This window comes from Mugil cephalus, chromosome 1 (genome assembly GCF_022458985.1).
Source record: "Mugil cephalus isolate CIBA_MC_2020 chromosome 1, CIBA_Mcephalus_1.1, whole genome shotgun sequence".
In the NCBI taxonomy this organism is placed as follows: Eukaryota; Metazoa; Chordata; class Actinopteri; order Mugiliformes; family Mugilidae; genus Mugil; species Mugil cephalus.
The window spans coordinates 51,149,585-51,177,102 of NC_061770.1; the positions used below are offsets into that span (position 1 = coordinate 51,149,585).

General features: G+C 41.4%; 1 protein-coding gene across 1 annotated transcript; it reads left to right on the forward strand.

Moving 5' to 3' along the window:
- Positions 1 to 2,233: 2,233 nt before the first annotated feature.
- On the forward strand, positions 2,234 to 26,615 carry hdac8 (histone deacetylase 8). The gene is made up of 11 exons (XM_047611600.1): positions 2,234 to 2,641; positions 2,741 to 2,793; positions 3,431 to 3,561; positions 4,392 to 4,533; positions 5,368 to 5,480; positions 5,576 to 5,653; positions 5,744 to 5,852; positions 6,968 to 7,140; positions 7,740 to 7,834; positions 18,669 to 18,774; positions 24,946 to 26,615. Exons 1-11 carry the CDS (start codon positions 2,528 to 2,530, stop codon positions 24,966 to 24,968), a joined length of 1,137 nt encoding a protein of 378 aa, XP_047467556.1. The 5' UTR covers positions 2,234 to 2,527; the 3' UTR covers positions 24,969 to 26,615.
- The last annotated feature ends 903 nt before the right edge of the window (positions 26,616 to 27,518 follow it).

Genomic DNA, 27,518 nt, shown 5'->3' on the forward strand with positions numbered 1-27,518 from the left:
GGTTTAGAAGAAGCGTGTGGCTTGTGCCTGCAAGTCCAGCAAGTGCCTGGATCGGCACCAAATACACATTTACATTTGTTTACCACGTAAGGACAAGAAATTATGTATGGTAAATTCATCCCTTGATTTTCTCCATGAAAATTCAAAAATTTTGAAAAGATTCACAAAAGTATAAAAAGCCTTGTTATGCCCTACAATAACACTCTGGGGTTGAAACTTTCATTCATTTCATTGAGTGCCTTATAAAGGGTCAATAAAGATATATACAGGTGTGAAATACTCTTAACATGTATGTTAACAAGACACACGCAATAACTACTATAACTGCAACTACTATTTTTGATGTCACTTGATTTTTATTCTGTTTCTCCCTCTTCGTCCAACCCTCGAAAAACATGCTTGTTTGGTTCATTGATGATTCTAAATTGGCCGTATGAGTGTGAATGTGAATGGTTGTCCGTCTCTCTGTGTTCTATGTTCATGCAGTTTCTTGTTCTCAGATGTTCCATCATACAAGTGAAGTGTAATGAAACATCATCTTGTCTTTCCTCAGTCATCGCTGTGTTGCTGTCGGAGCTAGGTTAGTACTGAAGCATGGAACGAAGGTGTGGCAAGTGTGGAAAATGAGTTCTAAATCTGTAATGTCAAATGATAGCCATTAGAATTTCCTCTTTTTTTGTTTTGTTTTGTTTTTGTTTTTTTAACCAGGGTGCTGTTGTTGTCTAGTTTTTGTTTCATTATGTGTAATTGCATATTTGTCGTGTGTAAGTGAAAATGTTCATGTGTATGTTATATGTATGTTGGACCCAACACAGCAAGCATACCCAAATCAACACCATCAGAGTTTAAAGTGTCTGTATGGGTCCACACCACAGAGTGTTAATTTGACTCTTTTTGAAGTGTTGGTATGTTAACGCTCCCAAAGCTTCCCAACGTTTATTTTTAAATGCACAACCGTAACAAATACACAACACAGATAAATCATATAGCTGTTTCTACACAACATTAGATGCCACTTTCCAGATACTTTGTTCCCAAGCATCAAGTAAAATGAGAGAGAATAAGTCCTGTAGCTCCTTCAGCAGGTGTTGAACTGTTTCCAGCCTCCACTCAACAGGGGTGCTGCTACATAAGCAGCCTCATTCATTCAGTAAGATAATAAGTTGTGCGTGTGTGCCAAGTCATGACTCACACCCCTAAAACAGAGTTGTTCTTGGTTCTGGAGCAGCGCTTGAGATCCGTTACAGACAACAGATGTTAAAAACAAATATATAGACCCTAGACGATGTTGGGGTTAATTTGCTGAGCACACAACTGAAATGGGATCAGGGGAAGCATTTAATGCCAGGTCTGACCACACCAAAAGATGCTCACTTGCGATCCAATAGTCCAGATCAGATGTAGTGTAAGGTCTGAAAAGGCCCTAGGGACCGCATGACATTATAGAGGTCATGACCAAGTGCGGCTCGAAAACCCAGACAGGCAGAGAGAGAGCGTGCCTTAAGTAGTATAAAAATACTATAAGGGCCAGTAACGGCCTTCCACTGCATTGGCTGGGGGCTACACCGTAAGCATGAGCCTGGTGTCTTGAGGAGGCTGAGACCTCCACCTGCAGCCACAGTGGGCTGATCATTTGGCTGTTGGGTTGAACAGACCAGAGTCAGCGGAGGAGGTTGGACCTTTCAGCCCAACCTTCAAACTATTAGCGACAATGAAGAAACAGGTCCTATATAAAAACTCCTGCTGGTAATTTGATGACGTCATGATGACATCACCATGAACAAGATCATAGGAACAAGAGCAAATGTGGCCAATAGCCACGCCCCTTGTGGGCGTGTTCAGGTCTTATGACCATAGTACAGAGCTGGTGACACTGACTACCAGTTGGGAGGCATCCCATTGTGCTGTCTACCCATTTAAATAATCTAATATCTGTGGATGTCCAAATGTTGAAAAAAAAAAAAGCTCTTTATCCAAAAACACTGAGTTGGTCAATACCAAATCTCTGCCAGTTTATTTTTAGGAAGTGTACAAGTTGACAAAGACCAAGTTAGGGTCACTAAATTTATTTTAATTAAGTACCATGTTAGAATTTACAGTGTACGAATGTGTGTACAAAGCAAATAAAAAATGTAAAAATCAGTTGCTATGAACGTTTCCTGTTGACGTTTTGGTGAAATGAGACTACAGAAAATCCCAGAATGCATTGCTTCCTCATCCGTTCCAAGTTAAAAAGCGTCCGCACGCGGAACCCTGGAGGAGACGTTGAAGCTTTCCATCTGTAAAGATTGTCGAAATAGTGTCGTTTAATGTTATATATAAAACAATTTATTTAAAACATTTTATGTATAGTATTTAGTCTCTTTAGTATTTAAACCACGCGGTAAAAAGACCGTTTCTCGGAGGGGGATTGTTGATGGTGTAACACCAGACTCGAGAACAAGACGCCTCTCGCATCTTTTCTCTCCCTGAATTGTTCATTTTAGTCACAGTCCCCTTCAAATTACTGACGTTTTATTCCACTTAAATGAGTTGCAAAGGGGACAGCGACGATGACAGCTGCAGTAAACGGAGGGTCGCTTATGTTTATAGCCGGGAATACATCGAGACTTGCGACAGTTTGTCTAAAGTCCCGAACCGGGTGAGTTGGATTGAACGAGAGAAGCTAACGATCAGGCAGGGACAGGACATTAAGTAGATATGTTTTATATTTATCCGAGTTTATTCATGTCATTTCCAGGCGAGTATGGTCCACTCACTCATAGAAGCCTATGGACTGCTTGAACACATGAGGTAAGTCGTTATTTGAGCTGTAGCTCCACATACTGTACTGTACAGTAGCTTTATTTTGAAAGGAGATGAGACGTTTAGGAGCTTCAAAAGTTATTGATAACTCAGGACCCATCCTGCAGCATCAGTTTGGGGCTGGATGCTCAGTGTGTCTCGTGGTGTGGCAGGTCACTCTATATTGCTGGAATGGCTGCTGCTGTCTGTGTTGTGGCTGTGGGGGTCCATGGGGTGCCCGGTCAGGTGTTAGGTTTAAAAAAAAAAAAAAAAAAAAGCCAAAGGCTTTCCCTGAAGAGGATTGCATTAGAACGAGATCATCAATGTCGTTTAATTTGCTGCATGTGGTTTTAATGTTATGGCATGTATTGCCATTTTTTATTTCCTTTATTCAGATCTAAAACGTCTCCTTGTGCTTTCCAAATAAGCACCCGGAGCTTGGACTGTTTTCCTTTCCACAAATGGAAATATTTTCCTCAATCCCTTCTTGTGCGTCTGGTTATTATTTTGTTAATTTACAGTATTTCATGGTTGTAGCTTCCATTATTTAGCTTCACTCTTCAGCTGTCTCTTCCGCTGTGGCTAATGGCAGTTTATTGTGGAATCTTAACTCACAGTTCATGTTGTTTCCGCTGCTTTTCTCCAGCACTGTGAAACCTCGCATGGCCACCATCGAGGAAATGGCCAAGTTCCACACCGACTCCTACCTGGAGCATCTTCACAAGATCAGCCAGGATGGGGACAACGACGACCCCCAGTCTGTCGACTACGGCCTGGGTCAGGATATTCTTTCACCTTTCAATCAATTCATTTTACCCACATTAAAAGTCAAACTGTGTTAAGAAACCACTTGAGTGCCAATTTAAAACCCGTCCTCCTCAGCTTGTTTAATATATATATTGGAAAGTTTTCAACTTTAGCACAGAAAATACACAAACAAACCCTCTACAAAGATTTTTGCACCATTTTCGTGTCTCAAAAGTTGCTTTACAAGTAAAATGGAATGATCATGTGATAATAAAGGGTCCCGTGGTTATTGCCAGCAGGGGGCAGAGTAACACTAGACTAAAAAAGCAATCTGAAATTAAAAATGTCCTTGAAATACGTCATTGAGACATACTTTTTAAAGCTCTGGGCGACGGCTGACCCTGTCTCATTCCAGACAGTGGGCTCATACTGGTTTGTTGTTCTTGGACAGGCTGACTGTAAGCCCACCCTTCTCCAAGGCTTACATTTCAGACTACTTGTTTTTATTTCCTTGACTCATCTTTATCTCTCTCACTCCTCTACCCCCCTTTGGCGTCCACCCTCTTCTTTTTGTCTTCAGCTCATCACTCTGTCACTTCCTCCTTTTGTGTTGTGCACACCTCCCTTGGGTACATCCTCAGTTGTTATCACAAAGTTCTCCACCTTATTCCTGGACATTTCTCACTTTTATTCTTGTCTTTAGGTCGCCCATTTTCCTTCAAACACATCCTCCGTTTGTTTCAGTCAATCAAATTTGCCTTGTACAGGAAAAACTCACACAGCTTGAGTATCTTAAGTAAATGACCATAGTCTGAGTTACATCTTCCACTGCTCATGTTCTTGTGTCTCTCTTCCTCCAGGTTATGACTGTCCAGTGGTGGAGGGCATATTCGACTATGCAGCAGCTGTAGGGGGAGCTACACTGACGGCAGCTCAGTCTCTGCTGGACCAAAAGTGTGAAGTGGCCATCAACTGGGCAGGAGGGTGGCACCACGCCAAGAAGTAAGAGTACCAGCTCGCACATTGCAATACTGTATCTACACCGTCTGCATGAAGTGTTATGCTCCTGAATTTTCAGGAAAATGATTGGAGCAAAAAAAAATTGGAGGCCATCTAGAGTGACATTTGCCAGTGGACCACGCCTATGGAGTGCAACCCTCGTCTAGCATCTCCTCCATTTGATCACACTGTGACTGTGGATTGGTGGATTCCAAATGTTTTAGAGTTGGTTTTGTAACCTTTTCCAGCCTGATGAGCCTGGTCTTGGATTGTGACAAATTCTTCATTTTCTTATAAAGCGAACTTGGCTTATATTTGTTTGATTGGGTTCTGTTTGTCTACACCTTGAGTTTTGGCTCATGAAGTAAGGAATGGGATGAAATGAGGCCTTATCCTCAGAGATAGTATGACGAGCTCAGACATCTGGAGGAGGCTCGGCTGTTTTTTCATTGCGTTGAAAGGAGACAGTTGAACTGGTTCAGACATTGCTGGTCAGGATGCCTGCTAGGTGAACACCCAGGTAGACCCACATTTCTTTTATACACAAATTACATAAAGAAGACCTCATGTGGCCTTGGAACTTGGAACGATTACTCAAAAGGAACTGAACTGTATTGCTAGGGAGAAGGACGCCTGGAATACTATGCTGAACAAGGAGTTTTGAGTTACATACAGGGCTATTACCGTGCTCCGTTTAGACATTATATAATGAATGAAGGACGGCAGGAGGACAAAAAGTATCTGAGTTGCTTCATATGGCCTGAAGGTGGGGCTATAAAGCAATGCACAGAATTGCAGTCATGCATTTCACTCCCTGCCTGTCTGTCTGTCTCCCAGGGACGAGGCTTCAGGTTTCTGTTACGTGAACGACGCTGTGCTGGGAATCCTGAAACTGAGAGAGAAATACGAGCGGGTCCTCTATGTGGACGTTGACCTGCATCACGGAGATGGTACACACAACAAGCCCTATCGGTTGCATAACTCATTCTGATCCTGCCGCCACAAAGCGTTTCCATGAAGTGCTATTGATTCTCTCTCTATGCAGGTGTGGAGGATGCGTTCAGCTTCACATCCAAAGTTATGACCGTCTCTCTGCACAAGTTCTCTCCTGGATTCTTCCCCGGTCAGTCCTTCCAGATACTTTACATACAGTTAGTTTTAACACAACAACCTGTGTGGTGAGACAGAGCTAAATGAGTTTGTTTCCATTTAGGTACGGGGGATGTTTGCGATACTGGTTTGGGCAAAGGCCGCTGGTACGCTGTGAACGTCCCGCTGGAGGATGGCATCAAGGACGACCGATACTACCAGGTTTTTACCAGGTAAGCACGGGCACATACATACGCTTATTGAAAGACAATCGCCAGTGTGAATGGAAGGATGTTTACCTAGAAGGTCCCTGAGGAGACTGTCCACTCTTAATTTTCTCTCTCTCGTGACCGAATGAGATCAGAGGTCAGGGTCGACCATAGAGGAGCAAATGCAGCGTCAGCATTTTATCAAGGACACATCATCAGGGAAATCCTTCCATTGTGAGGTCTAAAATTTCTGTCAGCGTGCGTATAGTACTGCTCTGTCTGTTATCCTAAAGGGGTGTTTCCCAACTTTTCTTCAGCCATGGCACATATTTTACATTAGAAGAATCCCACGGCACACCACCAAATTAAAATGTCACAAAAAGTATCTATAATGAAATGTTTGGACATGGCTCGGCTCCGTTAGACAGCTTTTCCCCACACACAAAGCAGAACGGGGTGGACTTGGTTGGTTCCCCAGTGAAGTAGCTGAGCTCAGCTTTGTTTGATTTCTTCTCATACCAGGACCTTCATTTGGGTCAGGACAAGTATTTATCCATCACTATGACCGTTGCTGTAATTCAAAGCATCATGACTTATTCTGTTATTTGAATGGCAGCAGGTAGATAGGTAGGTTAATTATCTACCTTCTGCCCTCTAGTGGAATAAATGATTTTCTGACCAATAAAGTGAAATTGGATAATTTCCCGCAGTACACCTTCTCACTGCACTCTAATGAGCTGTGGTTGAGTGGACCACTGTTTTTAAGAGGCGTTTCAGTTACTGAAGTCACTGAAATGAGCAAGCACACAGCGTCCAATTCCTGAAAATGACTTTTGATAAACTTGTAGAAAGATGCCGTATGTGCTCCTAGTCCAAGGTTTTTCTTTGATTGATGGCAGCTTTCAAGCTAGTCAACCGCCACTAAAACAGGAGATGACAAAGAAGTTTTGACACTACAGGGAGGAGGTTTTGGTTTATGGCAGACCTAAATCAAATAACCGCAAAACATTGGCTTGAGCTGAAGCCTGACCCATCATTTTAAAAGCGGCTGAAAACCGATCTCTCAAAAGCTCGGGACATCCCCTAGCTACGTCCTTCTTTCATATCTGGTCTATCATCGCCACGTCTTCTTTCGACAGTGTAATGCAGGAAGTGCGGGCACAGTTCAACCCAGAGGCCATCGTGATGCAGCTGGGTGCCGACACCATGGCGGGTGACCCCATGTGCTCCTTCAACATGACCCCCGTGGGGGTGGGCAAGTGTCTGCAGTACGTCCTGCAGTGGCAACTACCTACACTGCTGCTGGGAGGAGGTACACTATTCACACATATCCGTTATAGCGTACGTGTTCATCAGTCCGCCTGCTGTCATGTTTGGTGTGGCGGTGTGGATTACCTGTGTTTAGTGCGTTGGTTTGTGCATTGGCTCTTGTGTATTAAAATACTACAAATGACACAACTTTGTGTGTGTTTGTATTTGCTTTGAATGTCAGTGAGTCACACACACACAGCGCTCTGTTCCAGACTCCTCAGCTCTTGGCCAGATGATAGCTACTAATTATACGACACAATGAAGCCATTTTACTCAACTACAATCCCACCTCTCTTCCTTTCTCTCCCTCCCTCTCTGTCCTACATACTTTCTCTCTCTCTGTTATATCCTCCTCTCTCGGTTCTTGTCGTTCTCTTGATTTCACTCACTTTTATCCTCTTCATCCTTGACTCTTTCTATGAGTCTTTTGTGTGTCAGAGTTTTCCACTCAAACATTTTCTCACAGTCGTCCAAATGAGGAGCTATGAATTATTTTGGAATCCTAAAGTTGTTTATCTGTTCTTAAGAGTGACTAGTGAAATTAGACATAACCGCGATTTTAAATATGCCTCCCCTTTTTGCCTGCCGCTCTCTCAACAGGAGGTTATGACTTGGCTAACACTGCTCGTTGTTGGACCTACCTGACCGGGACAGTGCTGGGAAAGACTCTTTCCTCTGAAATACCTGACCACGAGGTACGGCAGCGCACACACGGCCACAGTCCGCCCACATTTTCATATTCCCACATGAGCACAAGTGAGCTCATTCATTGTACTGTCCCCCACACACACACAAACTCAAACACACCCCCGCTGTGTCTAATGTCTGCTGAGTCACTTGGTCTAATCAAAGATGGCCGCCCGTTCCTCAATAAAGAGGTTTGTCTCCAGGTGAGTCAGACAGGTAGTAGTGTTGACAACTCCTCTCCGTCTCACTCCATCTTATTTGGTCTGTGTTGAAGGAATACAAAATACATATAGACTCCTAAAGGCCCAGATTCACCAATCAGACATTAAAGAAGTAACTACAACAGAGGACGAGTGTGAGGCCGCCTCATGTTGTCAGTCCATAGACTCGTTTTAGTTCAGGGGACGGCCCAATTTAATCACAAAGGGGCCAGACCAGTAACGTAAAAGTGTATTAACCCATAAATAACGACAACTCCAAATGTTTCCCTTTGTTTTAATGCAAAGAAGTGCATTATGAAAGTGTTTACATTTAATATACTGTGTGAAACCTAGGAATAGCAGTTACTTTTTTTGGAAAAATTGCAGTTAAGTCAGTTTTCAGTGTAATTTTTTCCTTTTGCATATTCATCCCGTGGGCCACATGTTTGACACCTGCGTTTGCAGACCAAAACGTTGCACTTGAACACGCTGCAGTTAATGGCCAGCTGATATATACGTTCTACACTGTGTGAATGGACTGAAACTCTTCATACCACCAGGTGGCACTAGTCTGTGTTTATCATTCAAAAAGGGAACCAGGAACAGCTACTATTAGCTAGGAAGAGCCAAAACTGACGTACAGAGCAGACGTCTCCTGAATCATGCCAGTCAGTTGGTGATCACGTCATTCATTCTAGATGACCACAATGTTGTGGAAATGTTTGTGGATTTGTATGTTCAGGTGAGATGAAGACAGGAGGAGCCTACTTTGTGCCCTTTGAACTTGCTGTGCACTGGTTCTTTGAGCCAAACAGCCAGTCAGAGAGATGAAAAAAGATGGCATGTCTCCACTTTCTCATTTTGGACAAAGTAAGGTTAGAAATCCAAGCATACGGCCAGTGCCATCTTGTGAGATTGGATCCAGAGTCTGAGCAGTACTGTCCGAGTTATTGACTCCGTCCATACTGCCTCTAGACTTACTTGCATTTATATTTTGGTTAATACTGCAATCAGTTGCAAAGAAACTTTGGATTATACACTATTATGGATTCAGACTTTGTAAAAGCCAACTACAGATAGCTGACTTTTTATCCCTCCAGAATTTATGTTGGAGAGTTGTTTTAGCTAGTTAGTTAATTACCTTAATTCACTGACAATCTCATAAAACAGATGTGGAACCTGCTGAAAAACTGCAAAAATCCCTCAGATTCTTGAGGTCAGTTAGCACAGTTCACACAGCTGCTTTCGTGTTTGGTCTGATCCACTAACATGGAGCAGGTGGAGCTTAGGACCTATACTGCAGCCACCAAGGCGAGTTCCACATGCTCTGGCATCATTTTTCTAGAGCTGTCATGGTGTCAGGTCTATCTACAGTCTATGGTTCCGTCACAGATTTAAAATGCTGAGCTGCCTGAAAAGCTGTGGTCAGAAGTCTGACTAGTGCCAACAATGCAGGACACTCTGCCAGAACCAGACTGACCAACGACTGACCGGCAGCTTAGTGTACCATGACCTGTATCAGGCTGAGGTCTAGTTTAATGTATGAACCGTCAAAACTAAGTACATGACTGTGGGATTAAGATCCTGCCAGAATCCAAAACTGCAACTACATCTGAAAACTTAATTTTAAAAGCACCTTTTTACGGTGTAGCCAACACATTTCAAATTTGTTCCATTGTTCCTTCAGATTTTCTTTTTTTACAACACCAACTTTTCAGAGATTTCACCAAAACATTTCAAGCTTCTGTGATTGTGATTGTGTGATGTGAAAAAAAAGTTTAGTTTCACACCGCACAACCTTTAATTAATTTAGTTTCGAATTCTAATGCCATAGTTTTACTTCCTGTCATGTGATGCATGTTGAATGTTTCCTGTCAGCCACTGTTAACAGGATTCATCTGGTTAATTAGGTCCTAGTATGCATTTCAACAAACATACATACCTACGAACATGTGAGCGAATACATTTCATTTAGTATAGAAGGAAAACATCCCAGTAATTTGAGTTGGTTAAGACAGAACATGTGGCCACGTCCTCTGATTTTTTTTTTCTTTCTGTCATACTAAGTGGTAAATCAAATAGACTCATCCTCTCTCCAAATAGAAATCAGTCGACCCATCTGTCTCTGTTGCTGCTGTAACTCACACACAAACACAAAGAGTCCCTTTCTCCAGCCACTGATTTTTGGACCTTGTCTTGGTCAAATGTAATGAATAGCTGTGAGTGCCTGGGTGTGTGTGTGTTCGGACCACGATGAAGGTAGCTCTTGTTTCTCCTCGTCAGCATCCAGTGGCCCTAAATAGCCTTTGACCTCATTAAGGAGCACTCACTGAAAACAAAGCAACCATCAGTGCGGACAGCTGCCGTATATGATGAAGACGAGAAGGCGTGCACATGCACACATTTCTCTTTTTAAATGAAAAAAGTATGGGCGCTATAATGGCTTGACTTTTAACCTACTTTTGTTTTCTTACGTATTTATTTGAGGTCATTTTTCTGCAGAAGTCCTAGCACTACAGAACTTTACAGAAATAAATGTGTGTGTTTGTGAGCGTGTGACTGTGGGTCAGTCTGTGCCCGATAAGAGGGGCATTTATCCACGATGACCAAGCAAAGCCGAAGTTCCAGCGACACGGCGAACAAAACCTACCTTTGTACCCCCTCCGTGAGTGTGTGCGTCTCCTCCAAACCTCCTGCTCTACTGTAGACAAAAACCACATGAATACACACATTCATCTCAGTCAGATAATGCAGTGGCCTGTTTTATTGCGCTCTCTATGCACTTCATTGTATGATAAATTGCCATCGGTGCGGAGGAAACAGCTGTTACTCAAATGGGAGATGAGTGGAAGAGTTTGCTCTCATGGAATAGATTCAAGAAGGAGCAAAATAAATGATTGTTTGTTTTTACTGAGCTGCTTATTTCGAATATATAAATAACCAAGCTTCTAAAGTTTCATGCATTTAAAATGTACGTACTGTGTGAATTAGGGATCCTAATCATGCTTTTCTGCCTCCTGATCAGATCCCAATCTGTTGACATTGAGTATTCGCTGATCCAGAATTTCCTTCCCTGGAGATTCATAAAGGCTTTTCCTTGCATTGTCTTAGATCAGATATGTACTGTGTTGGCTGTATTAAGTCCAATAAATATTTCTGTCAAAGCTAATGTAGTGTGGAGAGGGTAGCTCATACCTTGGCTCAAGAAATCTGTGTTGTCCACTCTGGAAATGCTGTGGTTATCCTACGCTACAAACTCCTTAACCCTCTCTGGGATATTTCTCACCTTGACGCTGTCTTAAGAAAACTTTGCTCTTCATTTAAACACAATGTTTAGTGTATCTTTTTGTTTCTGTGAGCGTTTTCTCTATATAGTCTTTTCTATATATATTTTGTAATATTTCTTTTGGTATGGGTTGAATCAAGTTGATAGTATTGAATTATGATCTACTTTGTACAACTTACAAATTGCTGACTGACATGATCAGGGACATGGTTTTGGTTAATGCCGATTCTTAAACAAGTAACTACAAAGGTCTGAGCCTGCCTGAAGCCTGATCCATTCATTTTAGAAATGTTTGGACTGGTCCCCCCATTGATTGATGTGCAGCAATGTTGCCCTAAATTAAACGAACGAACCCTGACGAATGCTCATGTTGTGGTCTAATATCCATTTGTTGTGTTTCTTAGCTCAAGTGAGTAGTGGTCCTTGAAGCAGAGCAACCATGAAGGCCTGATATATTCAGTCTTTGAAGCATTTACATGAGCTCTAATATGAGTTACTCTGAATTTGCATTATTTGTGGCTGGTAACCCTAATGAACACCTTTCCAAAAATCTTGAAACTTTCCGCGTTGACTAACCTTCGTGTTTTAAGGTAATCATGGTCTGTCTTTTTGCTTAGTTGATAAGTAATAGTTCTGATAATATGGAAAAGTAACACTTGATGAGACTCACCTGTAGGGATGGGCATAGATAAGATGTCTGGATTGGCTCCCACATTGATTGATGTGTGGCAGTGTTTCCTGAAAAGGCCCTTGATGAGACCTGGACAATGGAGAGGCATGATGTTAATTTTATCCATGCCATGCTTGGCAGATCAAAACTGAAAAGAAGAAGTCATTGAACAGTGAATTTAGTCTGATGGTTGGTTGGTTGGTTGGTTGGTTGGTTGGTTGGTTGGTTGGTGAGTGATCAGAGGCTGGGATTCATCGTTTTGTCCTCATCAGTTGTTTTTACAAAAAAGGACACAATAGCAGATGCTAATCATGATGCCTATTGCTAGCACCACCAGTTCATTTACAAGTTTTTTTTTAGATTGTTTCTGCACATATGGACCTATAAAACCAAACAATTTAGATTTACATTATAAATCTATATCCACATTATAATCTAAGTGGATGGAAGCAATCTTTAGCAGTGGTAAGCATTACAACACAAAGGTTGGAACCAGATGGACGGCCCAGGTTTATCTATGCAGAGATGACCCTCTACAGGATAATAAAACTGTTTTTTCAGTTACGTTCAGTTGAAGTCATTGAAGTTAAACCTTTCCCAAGAATTTGTGTGCTGAACTTCTATGACGACAGTATTGTTTGATATGGGTTTCTCATTGATAGATATCAAGTACGCTTAGAAGTAGAAGTGCTGTACATTATTTATTGGTAAATCAAAGGATTAATTGACTCCTGCAAAAATAGTATAATAATAATAATCAACTGAAAGAATTATGGTTTGATACAGCCCTACTGTGCACAACCCCCACTCCCAAAGGAATAATTTAAAAATAGTAGTCTAAAGAACACAAACACCAGTCAGAGTTGGCCAGTCACATTGACAATAGTGGTCGCTGATTACCAGACAAAATATTACGCTGCAGATAACCGACACAATGGCTCCGCTTGTGTTTTTATAAGATATTGGAATATAATACACATGACACAAGTGAAAGTGCCGTTTGTAACTTGAGCTTAACTTAACCCTCGCTGCTGACTTGTATTGTCTGTTAGCGGTGCAGCTGATCTTTGATTGACCCCCACCATTGTGTGATAACGGCAGGGCATATCTGCATGTGAATCAGGGGGCAACAATAAGGGGCGTGATAATAATAGCTGCACAGGTCAAAGGTAAGTTAGCGGTTCTGATTAGACGGGTATGGATTGTCTTTATAACCAACAGGTGACCCATGCAATTTAAAACAATTTTTAAAAAAGGAATTAGAGTTAACATTGCTGGAAGACATGTCTGTGAAGGTTCTCAGTCATACAGGTCAAAGCTTATCCAAAAAAAAACAAGCTGAAAGAAGGTCAGCTGGACTTGTTGGCTTGGGATATTGCTGGAAGGCTTCAATTTAGAAAATTCAGATGTCTGGAACCAATCTGTCACTATACAAATAACAATAATACTAAATGGATGATGAATAACTGGTAGGGCGCAAAAACTGATAAACTGCTGCCAGACTTTATCTGGTTCGCCACGTAACTCGCCTCAATTCCCCTTGTCTCAGGCCAGAGTGACAGAAGTAAATACAAATGTATATCTGTCTGCAAGCCACACAGGAAGGGAGGACGTCTCTGGTCCCAGATTGGCAGCGGGGAAGCGTCCCGCCTCTTCACTTCCTACTTCCTCTTTTTCCTGTCTACAGCTACTTCCTGTCCTGCCCCTCGCTGCCGTCAAGGATGTGCTGGCTCCCAGAGTCATGGGCTCAATCACCGGAAACATCACCAGTCAGAGGGAAATTTGTTAGAAAAAAAAAAAAATGACATAAAGATGTGGATTCTAACATTATTCTGGTCAATCTTTAACGCTGCAGATGAAGATCATAACAGGGAAAATGATGAATGTAAATGTTGGGTCCATCAAATGTGAACTGTAAGAATTAGTTTCCATTTTCAAGTAAAAGAGCTGTGCCTCTTTTTATTCCTGTTTGTGTTTCAAGTTCATGGACAGGTTCTATCCCAGAAGGTCCTCATTCGCTTCATCTTCATTTTTAATGTCTTATCAGACGAGATGTTGGTCTAAAGCATTCTGAACAGTATTCCTTTAATTCAAGTCTTTTTTAATCCACTGTTTCTGACTTTTAGCTCTCCACATGTCTTGTAAGCATACAAACACTATTTGTGGGATACCATGCCTTTAAAGGAAAACTGTCAGAAGGACTAAAAGAAGATGGATTGATGAAATGGTAGGGCGGGGGGTTGAGAGAGAGTCCAGATGCAGAGGGGAGTACGTGCGCTATGTGACACTGTTCGGGCATCAGGCTGTTTTTTTTTCTTTCCTTGTTGAAAACATTTATTAGATAGCGGCTCGATAGCAGACGGGGTCCATTTGTTTTCCGAGACGCTTTCCCCTCCGCTGCGTGACTCGGCGTCCTTCATAGCTGGAGATCCTGCTGATCGTTGTAAAAACAAACACGTACACACAAAACTCTGCTCTGCACAGATGGGCTGGTGTGTAACAAGAAATACTCAAACTTTCTCACAGGCATGTACTGTACATGTTAAATATTTTTAAGGGGTTACTAAAACTTTTTGGATTATTATAAGACCTAAGCAAAGCTTTATGGGAGATTGGCAACCTCATTAATATTTAACACTAAATGTTTTTTTTCACTAAATGAAAGTTAGCTAGTAGCTGACTGTGGTATGGCTGAGAGCTGTGCACTGTCCCAGATAAATACACTTGTTGACCAGACATTGTTGAACACATGGCACTCTCTGTATTTAATGTCGTGCATCACTGACAAAGCATGTTGGTGGTGTTGCTGTCCTTGCTTGAAATGACCTTGCTGCATAAGTTATGTCCCTGTTACAGTCCCTTCTGGTGAAGTGAAGCCACACTGTTTCAGCCTCTCTGCCGCTGCGTCTTCCTTGTCGTCATGGGAGCGTCACGTGATGTGAGTGATGTGGTTCGTGTAAAGATTACTCACGAACCGATGAGAGGAATTGATAAGCGGCTCTCGATGCCCATCCCTGCTCATCTGTTAAATGAAAACCATTCCTGGTGACTACTTTGTGATTGGGAGGATGCCAAGAGTGTGCAAAGTTGCCATTGAATCTCAGGGTGGCTACTTATCTAAAATATAAAACATGGTGTGCTAAATGTTTTTTTAATTTTTTTTTATTTGCTACATAATTCCTTACGTATTCCATCATGAATCAAAAATCCAAATCAAATTGATTAATTTCATGATTTTTTTTTTTATTATTATTTATTTATTTGATTTATAAAAGCAACTAAAAATGAAAACATCAACCAAGTTGTTTCCTTAACAAACAAGCTCATATGAACAGTGAGTGATGGGCAGAGGGTGCCATGTTAAGGACCATGGTAAATAACCAGAGACCTTTCACTATTTATCTCCCCAAGCGTCTCTGGCTGAGACGCCGGAGCCAGCCAGCGGCTATTTTTTTTTTTTTTTTTAGTCTCTTGACCTTGCCCAAGTGACGTAGATGCGCTCCATCACTGGATCACGCGCTGATCTTTTTTATCACGCATGGTTTTTGCTCTCACACACGCTCACTTTGTGGAATAGAAATACAGGAAAATTGTGCAGAAATATGTTTAGAGTGCACTTTTCTTTTCCTCTTTCTCCTCTCCGTGACCGTCCAAGCCAAACAAGCCACCAGCATGAGGCTATGCGTGTGTGTGTGTGTGTGTTTGTGTGTGAATTGTGTTTTTGTGTGTTGCTGGACAGCAGGAGACAGAGCACTGGGTTCATGGGAATACAGTGTGTGTGTTAAGTAACCGCTCTCACATTGAGACCGGAGGTAAGACACAGAAACTCATCGGAGCTAATTGGAAACAGACATTTCAGCTTTTACCTTTGAATGCGTGTGCGCACACAAGCAAATACCTCACTAAGCACACATGTACTTTCTTTGCTACGCACACTAGCACACATTCCCTCTATCTGACTCACACACACAGGCACAGGCCTATTAAACAAAGACAGAGTAGTCTTTGTCTTCAAATAAACAAAAGTATACTCCTGCTGCACGTTGGCTCGGTTCAGCTGTGTGTACATCTGCTCCAGCCTGCGTGGGTGTTGCCAGCAGATCTTCTGAAGTCTTCTCTAATGACGTCCATCTAATCTGCTAAAGGGTTCACAACAAGGTGTCTCAGCGTAGAAATCATTCCAGGATTGAGTTTGTCAGCTTAATGGGAGGCTAAAGGCCAATGCTTGTAGAGTGTTTACAGACTTAAAGTCACATAGATACATGAAAAAAAAATCAATTTTAAGAATAGATTCATCATTTGAGTCGTTAATCAAGGTTAAAGAAAGCCCAGCTCCGCTGAGATTCGCTGCAGTTCCTCCTTATCTTTCACGGCAATGCGAGTGTATCATATTGCTGTTCTCAACAAGAACTTTTCCATGATTTCCTGATATTTCACATCTTTGCAATCCCTCAATCCCTATTTCCTCGACTTCTTTTGTTTTATTCCTCAGTCACCTTGGCTCGCCCGGCTTGTTCTGCCGAGTCTTTACTGCGTCCAAGGCTTTCACAACAGTCGCTGCGAACGGACTGACGCACTTGTGGTCAGGCCTGGCCGCAGAGTTTGTTTTGCTCTCATGGCACCAAGTCATGGCCCCACAAATTCCCTGAAAATAATTTATTTATTTTTTTTGTTAAACCAATGTGCTCTGGCAACTTGTGCCTGAACCCGTACTCTGGATTTCCACCTGTTTCTTTTTTTGTGTTGGCTGCGGTCGGACTCCTGCGTGAAATGCCAGGAGTCTTTGGTATTTGCTGAAATCGCCCCCATTTTTTTCTTCTTGCTGGTGAGGCCCAGGCTGTCTTTACGTTGAGGTTTGACTGATTTGCGGTTCCTCTTCTGTGTTCTGCATTAAATTTTCTTTCTGTACATCAACCCGACTAGAACGTCTCATACATTTGTTTGTGTTAATGCAACCCCCAGACAACACACTGAGTCCGCAAAATATAAATACCATGTGTCCTTCTGAGCGCTGTGATCTGTTTCTTTGCTCCAGGGATGGCAATGTCCGCCTGTTAATCACTTTCCAGACTGAAATATCTCAACAAATATTGGACGGATTGCCATGAAATTTTGTACAGATATCCACAGTGCCCAAAGGGAGAATCCTTAAAAACCACCATGATGTTCACATTTGTGGTTTTTTGTGAAAAAGTGGACTGTTGTTCATCTGTAGATGATGATGATGTTCTATTCGGGTTAAATTGAATTAACTCCATTGAACCAGTGACCTTTCCTGTGTGTTACTTTGTGTTTAGTGCTGTTCAGACCTGGTATTAACAAACCTCCTTGTTCAGCTCTTATGTGTAAAACGTGTCTCCACATGTGTCTCAAGCTGCCACTCTAGATACGATCTTCACGATTTAATATGCAAATTAACATCGACATCATTTGAGGCATTGTAGAAAATTGTGGAACTGGATCTCCACCTACTGTTGTTTCAGAACAATGAGCTGCGCTGTTCGCTGTGTGCATGCCTTGACCTGAGATGTGATACAAATTGTGGAACATAATGGGCCGTGAGTCTCTTTCACTCACTGAAAGCACACTAAGTTATCATTTATTTATCTAAGCTCTGATTTCATTTTATTTCAGATCATTCACTTCTATGCTGTTTGCTGCAGCACTGGAAGAGACCAAAACTGGTCATTATTGAAGTCAGTGCAATTTCACTCACAGATGTACTGATAACTTACTAATATTCAGTCATTTTAATAATATTCAGTGATATTTATTTCACACGGGTGGTGTCATCTTGTGACTTTGGAGCCAGAGTCTGTGCAGTATGGTAACAGAGTAGACCTACGAGTTTAATGTTTATACATCTCTCACGGTCCCAAAGTCCCCCATGGACCGGTTGGCATGGCCACTGGTAGTCGCCATTATTTCACATCTTGTTTGTATAGCCTCAAATAACTAACAAAAATTAAACTTAAACAGAAAAACTGGTACTTGAACATGCATCAACATTGAGTCCCCAAAAATGCCAGAAACCATCCTTGAAAAAAAATTATTTGGCCTAAGACCCATCCGCTAACAAGGAGGAGGTGGAGCTTATGACATACTGCAGCCAGACACCAGGGGGAGCTCTACTTGCTTTAGCTTCACTTTTGAGGAGCAGAAACCGTTTCCGTGTCTGAACAGTGCCACTGACATTGTTAGCATTTCACTCTACAGCAAGACTTTTTGTCTCCTAGTTTAGTTAAAAAACTCAAATGTATGCTGAGCCCTAAGTATAATACATCAAATACATTTAAAGAAATAACAAAGAGTGGGAAAATCTAGGTTGGTTGAGGTTTTCTGCAAAAAAAAAGAAAAAATTGACACTCAGAAAAAAAAGGGGATTCCGATTATTTTTTAACCACTGCATTCAATTATTTTAATACTTGTTCAAAAAAAACAACTCATGTGAGCCTATGTAAATATTTATCACAGTCAGTTCCACAGCACACTTCTTCCAAACAGAACCTGAATTTTCCAGGAAAGCAGCTGCAGTCTTTAATAAAAGAGACAAAGAGAGGAACGTGTTCTTTGGCGCTGCGATGCGGTGACTGTGCGCAAGTTGTGATGCGTGAAAAGCCTGACAGGGAATAGGAAAACAGAAACATTATTTTAAAACTTTTTGATGGGGTCTGTCTCTGTATTAGTTTTTCACAGAATATGGACCAGACTACTCACTGGAAATCAGCCCGAGCTGCCGACCAGACCGCAACGATACCAAACACCTGGACCAGGTCATCAGCACCATCAAAGGTATGTGAGTGTGTGTGTGTGTTAGGGTGGATTCACAGGTGCGTGTGTTTGTGTGAAGCTTAAATAGGTGTGTGTTTGTGTTGTGTTGAACCCCCACTCACCTTCAGACCTTGCGTCTCAGCATGGCTTTTTGAATCTGCGGTTTCATGTGTCTGTTGTGGTTTCCCTACATCTCTGTGTGGGATTGAAGTATGGCTTGTTTCTCCGTCTGTCTTTATTTTCCTTCTTGTGGCTCTTAACATCCTTTTGTGTGACCCTGCCCTGTTACCCACAACCATCCATTTAGAGTCTGCGTCTTGATACATGTGATAGTTTTCTGTTTGCGTCTCTCTATATGTGTCTTTGTGTTTGTATGTTCGTCTCTGAGTGCGTCCGTGTGTGCAGACATGTGGTCGAACCTAAAGCCGGGCCTTTGGTCCCAGTGTTGACAGCCCACAGTTCCCAGAAGAAATCCTCTGGCAGGGTTGAAACTCAGGCGAAAAGTCGAGCGACGGGAGGATTATTGTAAAGGAGGTGAGGTCAGGAACGACAGGGGAGCATGTCCATGAGTCAAGTTCATTTTACGAACATCGCGCTGTGTACTGAGAAAGGCCATGATTTTGAAAGAAGTTTAAATTGTCAAAGAAGTGTTGAGCATGCATCAACAGGAAATCCTTCTTCCCGTCCCTCCATCAGTGAAATGTTATATTTGACACAGCTAAACAGTTCAAGGAAGAAAACAATCATTCCCAAATGTGGTCAAATCATTGTTTCCTATGCACCACTGAAAACTAGGTGTGGATTTAGACGATTTACACGGTTCAAATTGCGTCAAGATGCTTTACAAGACCTAGAGTCTGAAACCGACAGAGCAAGCGCCAATTCAAAGGCTTTGATTCTTCGTTGATATTAAAACATTATAAAACAGCTTCATTTTCAAATTCAGAAATTCAGGGCATCAGTTTGAACCTTTTTTTGCCAGGAAATGTTGACTCTTTTTTTCACCTTCTTTAATTATTGGCCAATCAATGACACTTTAATTTATTCAATTGGTGCATCGCTCAAGAGTTACCAAGGTCGTAGAAGAAATCCTTTGTTAAGAATTGGCAAACTATTAGAAGTCCCCTTAGCTTAGGTTTTTGAAAGACTCTCATATTCAAAGAGCTTCATTTGACAGTCATTTCAACAGATTTTTCTAGATCTGGCCCATGTTAACCGTCATCCATGCATCCATCATCTATTACTGCTTATCCTGTAGAGCGACACAGGAGGCTAGTGCCTGTGTCAGTTAGTAATGGGCAAGAGGACAGGTCAACAGTCCATTACAGCGCTGGAGAAAAACAACCATGCTCACTCAAACATACACCTACAGCCAATTTAGATTCACAAATTTAATGCACGTCTTTGGTCTTTTTAAAATTCATCTGAACAAACATATGACGTCTTTGGTTCCCTCGAGTATAAAGCAGCCATCTGTTTGTAGGCTGTGAATCAACCTAATGATTAAATGGTAATTAATTACAGAAAACCAGTTAATGTACCCTAAGTAGAACTATTTACAACTATTAATCAAATGGCTGTGTGACAAAAAAGAGACAAAAGCAATCAGTTAAACTTATAAAGCCAGTAAGTTGGATGCGACTGAAAGTTCTTGACACTGATACCTTAAGGTCAAGAAGTCTTCTTTTACTGTCCAAATGTTACATAGTGGAAATGTTGCCGTCAGATCTATTCCCTGGGAGGAAGATTGAAAAGCTCAGTTTCATTGGTTTTAAAACTTCGGCTCAGTTTGAATAGAAAGCCAGAACGGAGGGAAGAACGTGTGTTCTCAAATTGTAGCTGTGGTAGACTGGATATGGTATCAATTACTGTGGCAGACTTTATGCGTTCAAACAAGTCCTCTTACTTTAGCAAATGACAAAAAGCCTGTTGGATGTTGTGTGAGTTAATCTAAACGGCATTAAATCTGAAAAGGTCAGCTCAAATCAGGAGAGCAGGAGTTTATTTGACGATGTTCATTTGGCCTGTTTTGGTCGCATTAAATCATCACAACCGGAGGGGTTGAAATTATCGCTGGTTTCCAGTCATAAGGCTTTTATTAGGGGCAACAGAGAGAACCGGTGGATGGATGGATGAATAGAGAGAATAAAAGGGAGGAGAAATGAATGGCAGACAAGCCAAAGATGAAGAGAAAACGGGAGGATAAGTATGTTTTGGCTGCTGTGTCCCATCTGTCTCTTCTGTCTCTTATCAGAAACTACCAATTTATTTTGCAAAAATACAGTAATTGGAGACTATAATTTGACAGTGTAGATTTACAGTTCGACCATAACCCAGCATAACAACTTCACACCTAACACTTGAGTACATGTGTTGAATAGTTGTTGGAAACTTCTTTATGATTTCTGCTCATTGTGCTTTACTTGTGCACAGTCAAATCTTTTTCATTTTCACTCTTCTAAATGTGAAGTGGATTGTCTTTACCTTTCTTTTTTTCTTCCATTGACATTTTAGCCATGGTTTCAACCTGTCACATCGGTTTTATGTCCCCTCTCTTTCTTTCCTTCACAACCTCTGCTCTCCGCCATTTCAAATTTAGTCAGTGGACACTTCACTAAACGATTTACCACACAACCTGCAAGAGATCAAAATCTCAACGAGAAGTCAGTATATTATAATTTTAAATATTTGAGGTTGCCTTTTGTTTGTGATCAAAGAAAGAAAAAAAGAACCTTGAGTAATGCATGCACACGAACACTGAGTAAGAATAGACTATAACGCACACCTCCAGGCAAACATATCCATATGACATCATTGGGTTGGATAAGTGTTTCTCTGGTTTGGAACCAAGTGCTGCTTATAAACATCGGTTTCCCTGAGAAACCAGGCAGTGTGAGAGTGTATGTATATTTATGTGTGAGTGTGCCCACATCTGTTCAGTCTGCTGGCATGAACGGACTTAAAAGATTTCAATCTTGAAGTGGTAATCTCCAAAATCCGCTCTCTTCTCATTTTCTTCCTGCATTATATCCCTAACCCATGCGCTTAACTTAACACTATGCATATGTAGCATGCACGATTTGTGCACACTTTACATCTGTTAATGTATAAGATGCCATTTTACACATTAAGGAAGTTATGCAAGGCATGCATATAGTTTTTCAATGGGGAAAAAAATGTGGAGTGATGACTTTACTGTGGTCACAAGTGGATGTTCCAGGCTCTAGTTCCCCAACTAAGTGTTGTATATTTCCCACCCGAAATGTTACCGGGTGAAATTAGCAGAACATAAAAATATTAGTAGTGTATGAATGCTGTTCAGTCTTCTTGCCATCATCACTGTGTACTTGATAATATCACACACAATCTATCTGCATTCCCCTATGGTAAATTAGTTGGTAGGAACCAACCAGGAAGCCATGGATGTTGGTTCCTTGTGGTAAATGCTTTGGAAAATCTGTTTGCATGAAATGTATCAATCACTCCCACTGGTAATCACCTCAACTGTGCCATCTCAGATTTGGGATTTGTTCAACGCGATGCTTGCTAACACAGCTGCTGTAGACGCTTTTCACAGCTCGTCATCAGCCTGTCATAAATCTGGAAGTAGCCATGTTGGAAGCACTCTGCAAGGTAAACAAAGCACATGGACTGAAGCAGATCATAAATAATGGTGAATTATTCACGTGTTTTTGGGCAAACCGTGAAAAAGATTTGGAATTTTATAGACTTGCAAAAGTTAGAACAAATCAGGGAGAACAATGCCAAAAGCAATCAGAGGAAACTAGGCGCTTATGGTTAGCGAAGCTAAACCAGGATCTATGAGGCAAAACTCTGGACAACATCTGAATTAGTTTGGCCCATTTCCTGTCAGGTAATTGAAGTGTTGCTCTTAACTGATTTTGTGGTGTAATGATAATAATATAACTCATATAAAGCTACCAAGTAGCTATCAAGCTACTTGTTTCTAAAGGTGATCTTTGGTGACCTGTCATTCCAACAGATGGTACCCAATCTGGGTCATCCTTTTGATAAAGGTCAGACTTTGCATGAGAATATAACAGGAAATTAAACCTGCTGACGACAAGTCAATTGAAGTCATCTTAATTAGTGGAAGACGATTAATTAGATAGACAATGTAATACCTCCAGACCTACATGGCTAGCGTGGCCAAAAAGTAATTAAAAAGCCTTTGCTGTCGAGTCTCGCTATAGGAATAATGAAAGTAATAAAACCTGACACATTTTTGCCACACGCACCGGAAACATGTTGGCTTTTATTATTGTCATAAACCAGCTAGTTTCATTAAACATGTGTGGCAGAGTAAACAAATGTGACACAACATGACAAGTGTTAAAGGCATTTGAGTTACTCAGTCTTTCTCAATACTACCGTTTCTCTCTCACACACTCACTGAGACTTTATTAATTAGAATGTGATTTTTATTGGGTGATCGTCTGCGGCTGCCTCAGCTGTCTCACTGTTTACGCGTTCACAACTCAGCGTTTACAAGACCGGTGGCGTGATTTCCCCAGAGGATTCCCATCGTTCCCATGCGTTCAGTGTTATCAGTGTGAAGTTGGTGTGTGGACTGCCAGGTCTTTTCGTGTGACCATATCTCATCTGTGTGTATCAGCAGGGACGTACTGCCGCTCGTTAATTCTTCTCTACGCTGAGAAGATGCTTGTCATAGACAGAAAATAACAGACTGACCTCAAAGATGTGCACCCAAGACATGAAACCTGTTCATAGAAGAGATCTGTACATATCTATGACAGTCACACACATGCGCAGAGCATACCCACCCACGGACTCTGTGATGGATTACCGTTTGTAGGTAGTAAATATCAGGGGCCCCCGTGGAGGCTTGTCATTTTACCAGATTTTCTACATCTGGACAGAAATAAAAGCAAGCAGGGGGATGGATGGATGGAAGGGTAAAAAGGAACACAAAAAGGTCAGAAACTGTTGCATAATTAATATTTTTCAGATATGCAAAAAACCTAACTGAAACAGGGGCAAGTTGGCTTGTAGGTCCAGTGCGCCTCTCAGATGCTTCTGAGGAACCGTGTTTAAATTGATACAGAGAAAATAATATCTCTGTGCACACAGTTAAATAGTCCTACGCCCAGTCAGGTCACAGCAAGTAGGTATGTGACATTAAGCAATGGAGCTATTCTTACCAAAAATCCTTAACTCTGGTCAACTGTTTTTCCTTTTAATGTTTTTCTCTGTCAATATATTTTACAACAGATGTGATTATGGACTCGCTTAAACTTGTTGTCAACAAATCCAACCCAACGGCGTCAAACTATTTGATTAACCAGCAGATTGTTGCAGGAGCATTATCATTTCCCAACGGAGCGATTCCAGACCAACTTTCCACCACAACAATTTGCGGCCTGCCTTCTAGGCTAGGAGCCAGCTACACCGTCCACCACACCAAAACACTAGAATGAATCATGGGGCTGTGTTTCTTTGCCTCTGCTGGCCTGAATGCCACCTAAAGCCTCCCAAACATTTTAATGTATTCACGGAGGCCACAGAGCGATCGGCATCGGAAACAGTTTATTTTCTCCTTCGATAAAGAGTGTTGTCGTCACTGGATGCCGAGCATGACAGGACTCCACTGACAGCTCCACAATGGCCAACAAACAGGACATCCTCCCTCACTGCGTCACGGCAATTACTCATCCACCGAGCGAACTGTGTTTGTGTGTGTTTATTTTGCTCAAACGGACCATTTAACGCGACAAAGGACAAACAGCGCAGCATTATATCTAAAGTAAACCGTCAGCCAGACCTTATAGTGCAGCTATTGTGTCAAAATGATTGCAGTGTGTTTATCTGTGTGTGTGACATGGGAACCAATCTGTCTCTTTATGCAAATGAAGTCATAGTGTTGCTTATTGTTGTGATTTCCATATCCCTTTTTTGCATGCTTGTATTTCCGTGGGGTCTGATGGGTCTCCCTTCATCCAGGTGTTATTTTGCATTTTCATTGGCACAAGTGTGTGTGTTTGTGTGTCTTCTCTGGTACTAACTCCATTTTTGGTTTCTCCTGGTGTCTAGTGTGTGCATTTAGCTAAACTTAATTTGATGAATTTGACCCTTTTCTTCTTGGTTCACTTTGTTTGTGTGCTGTGTGTTCACCAATCCAACCCCCCTTCTCTCCCTCTCTCTTGTTTACAGGGAATTTAAAGAATGTGGTTTAGGAGTCGACAACCTCAACTTCGCACAGACACACACACACGCGCGCACACACACAGACGCACCATGTTTCCAAACCAGGTCGACTCTCTGTGGCTTTAATGAAGACAATATGGAGCAGACCCCTTCGGCCCCGAGGCACGGAGCGAACAAGGGAGGGGAAAAGAGAAACAGAGAAAGGGTTTTGGAAAACATTAGCTGAGTGTTTCCAGAGGAAAACAGTTTAATAAGGGTGGGTGGGGGTGATGCTATCCACAGTTTTTTTTTTTTGTTGTTTTTTTTTTTTTGTAAAGGTATGCTTGTTTGAATGAGAGAGTTTATAGTTATGTAAAACAGGATTACAGCAGCGGACTCCGACTGTTTGGTATTGAGGGATGCGGCCGTCAGGACGTGTTCAGCTAAATGGAAAAACAGATTTTTCAGGAGTCCAGTTTCATAGTCGCTCCGGTCCCGCTGTGATTTCAGCCCCTTGAGGACACATAAGCACTAAAACAGACAAACGTTTCCCCAAAACCTCAGTTTCCGAGCACGGTCCGTAAAGTCCTGAAAAGCATGTAAAGTATCTTGAGAAACTTGTAAAGTTTACAAACAGGCAACCCGACAAAGTTCGTTTTGAGCCCAAATCAAACATCAGGACAGAGTGTGCAATTTTAAATGAAAAATATGCAGTTAAAAGGTTATTTTATACAGATGACAACAAAGTTTCACGACTTTTAAGGAAAATCTAGACAGAAACTGACTTTCTCAGAAGGATTGGATATAAAAATCTGTTGATTTCATTTGCAGCTATGTAGCACATGTCTTTACGGCGTCATGTGTTCCACTCACTAATCCTGTTGAAGTGCAGTCCTTTTAGGTGATACCATCACGTAGCAAGTTCTGAAAACTGAATGTCACTAAATGTCCACCAAAAAACTTTCCAATTGGCCCGAAATATACATAATAAGTGACGAGAATAAACCTCAAAATAGACCCAGTATGCAATATATCTGTTAACACAAAACACGATCTTGGTTTTATTTGTAATGAAAAGCAGCCTTAATGATAATATATAGAGATTTAAAACTTTGATCCCAGCAGCTGGGGTGTTGGTGATGTGTCTGAATCATGTTGCACAGCTTTGAATGAAAAGAAACCTACAAACTGCAAGTGATATATTTGACAAAAACAGTTGAAGGCTAAGTTTTAATGGTTGGAAGCATAATGATAAGGAAAAAATATATTTCATTCACATTTCAATATGTCTCAGTGAATTTTTTAAACATTAGTTCAAGTGACAGGGTTCAAAAGTCACACGCTTATCCTCGACTATAGAAACTGTATTTTTACAAATCGTTCAAGATCCATTGATTTTTTGGGAGTTGACCAAAAATCAATTCAAGGCATTAAAATCCATTGTATGCTAGTTTTTAAAAATACACATGTTAATATGCACCTCAAAATTTGACAAAATATATTCACATTTGCTTAAATGAAATGTAAACATGAAATTAGTCAAGAATATTTTGGGGTGAAGTCCTTCTTATCAAACTGTCTCAGAATTGAAAGTGCATTTTTACCTTTTCGTGTTTGTGACTTTGTTTTTTAAATCTGTTTTATCAGTTTTGATGTACATACCACAGGGCTTTGTTGAAATAAAAGATTGGAGAGCATGTTGTTGTCATGTGTCTTTGTGCCGTTTTAAGCTGTGATTTATGCGGTGCATGGCTGGTTAATAGAGGTTTTAATGGAGAGCGTTTGAAAGAAGAACCACAAATGTCGGGCAGTTTCCTTTAGAAGTGATGGTCTCTAAATTAATGGCCTGGAAATTCACACCAAATGTAGGAGTCACCAGTCAGAGCTCGGCATGTGCTGAACAGGAGTGAGCTGTGAGTGTGTGTGAGAGGATTCCCTGTGATCTTTATGAACACTGCTGCGGTCGCTGCGGTGGTTTGAGCCCAACGTAGCCGAAGCAAATGAAACTCATTACACCCTTTACGAGTTCGGAAAAGGAGAGACGATTGAAATTCTATCTCATAAACCGGGATGAGGGGTGGAAAGGAGTTTACATGGTACCAGGCAGGGGCTGTAAACATAAGAGACGTGAGAGACTTGTGTGTGTTTATGTAGTTTTCTGTGTTCTCCAAAGTCAAATTAGAAAAACTCTGGGGCCCCTGAGAGGATTGGTGGCACCGCTGGAATTCCTGGAGCGCGTTTTCACAAAAAGCAAAAGCTGAGTTTTGGGTTCCTATTTTAGAAGGAAACTGTGGCTTTTGGTTGTTTACGGTTGGAAACGTGGCCAAGCAAAACTGAAAATACATTATGATGAAATTCTTTTAAAGGGACAAGTCTACAACGCGTTGTTGTTGTTCTACATGCGTGTGTTTGAAAACCCAAACTTTCCCATGTCCTCCATCTCGGCAAAGACGTCGGGTTTCTCCCATCGATTTTTGATGATTCTGCAAATCTAGAATTACATTCAGTCCCAGCATTGCAGACTGCACTGTTTATTATAGTGAGAGTAAAACTATGTGGTGGTGGTCAAGCATTCGTATGAGAGTCCAAAGTTCCTGTCC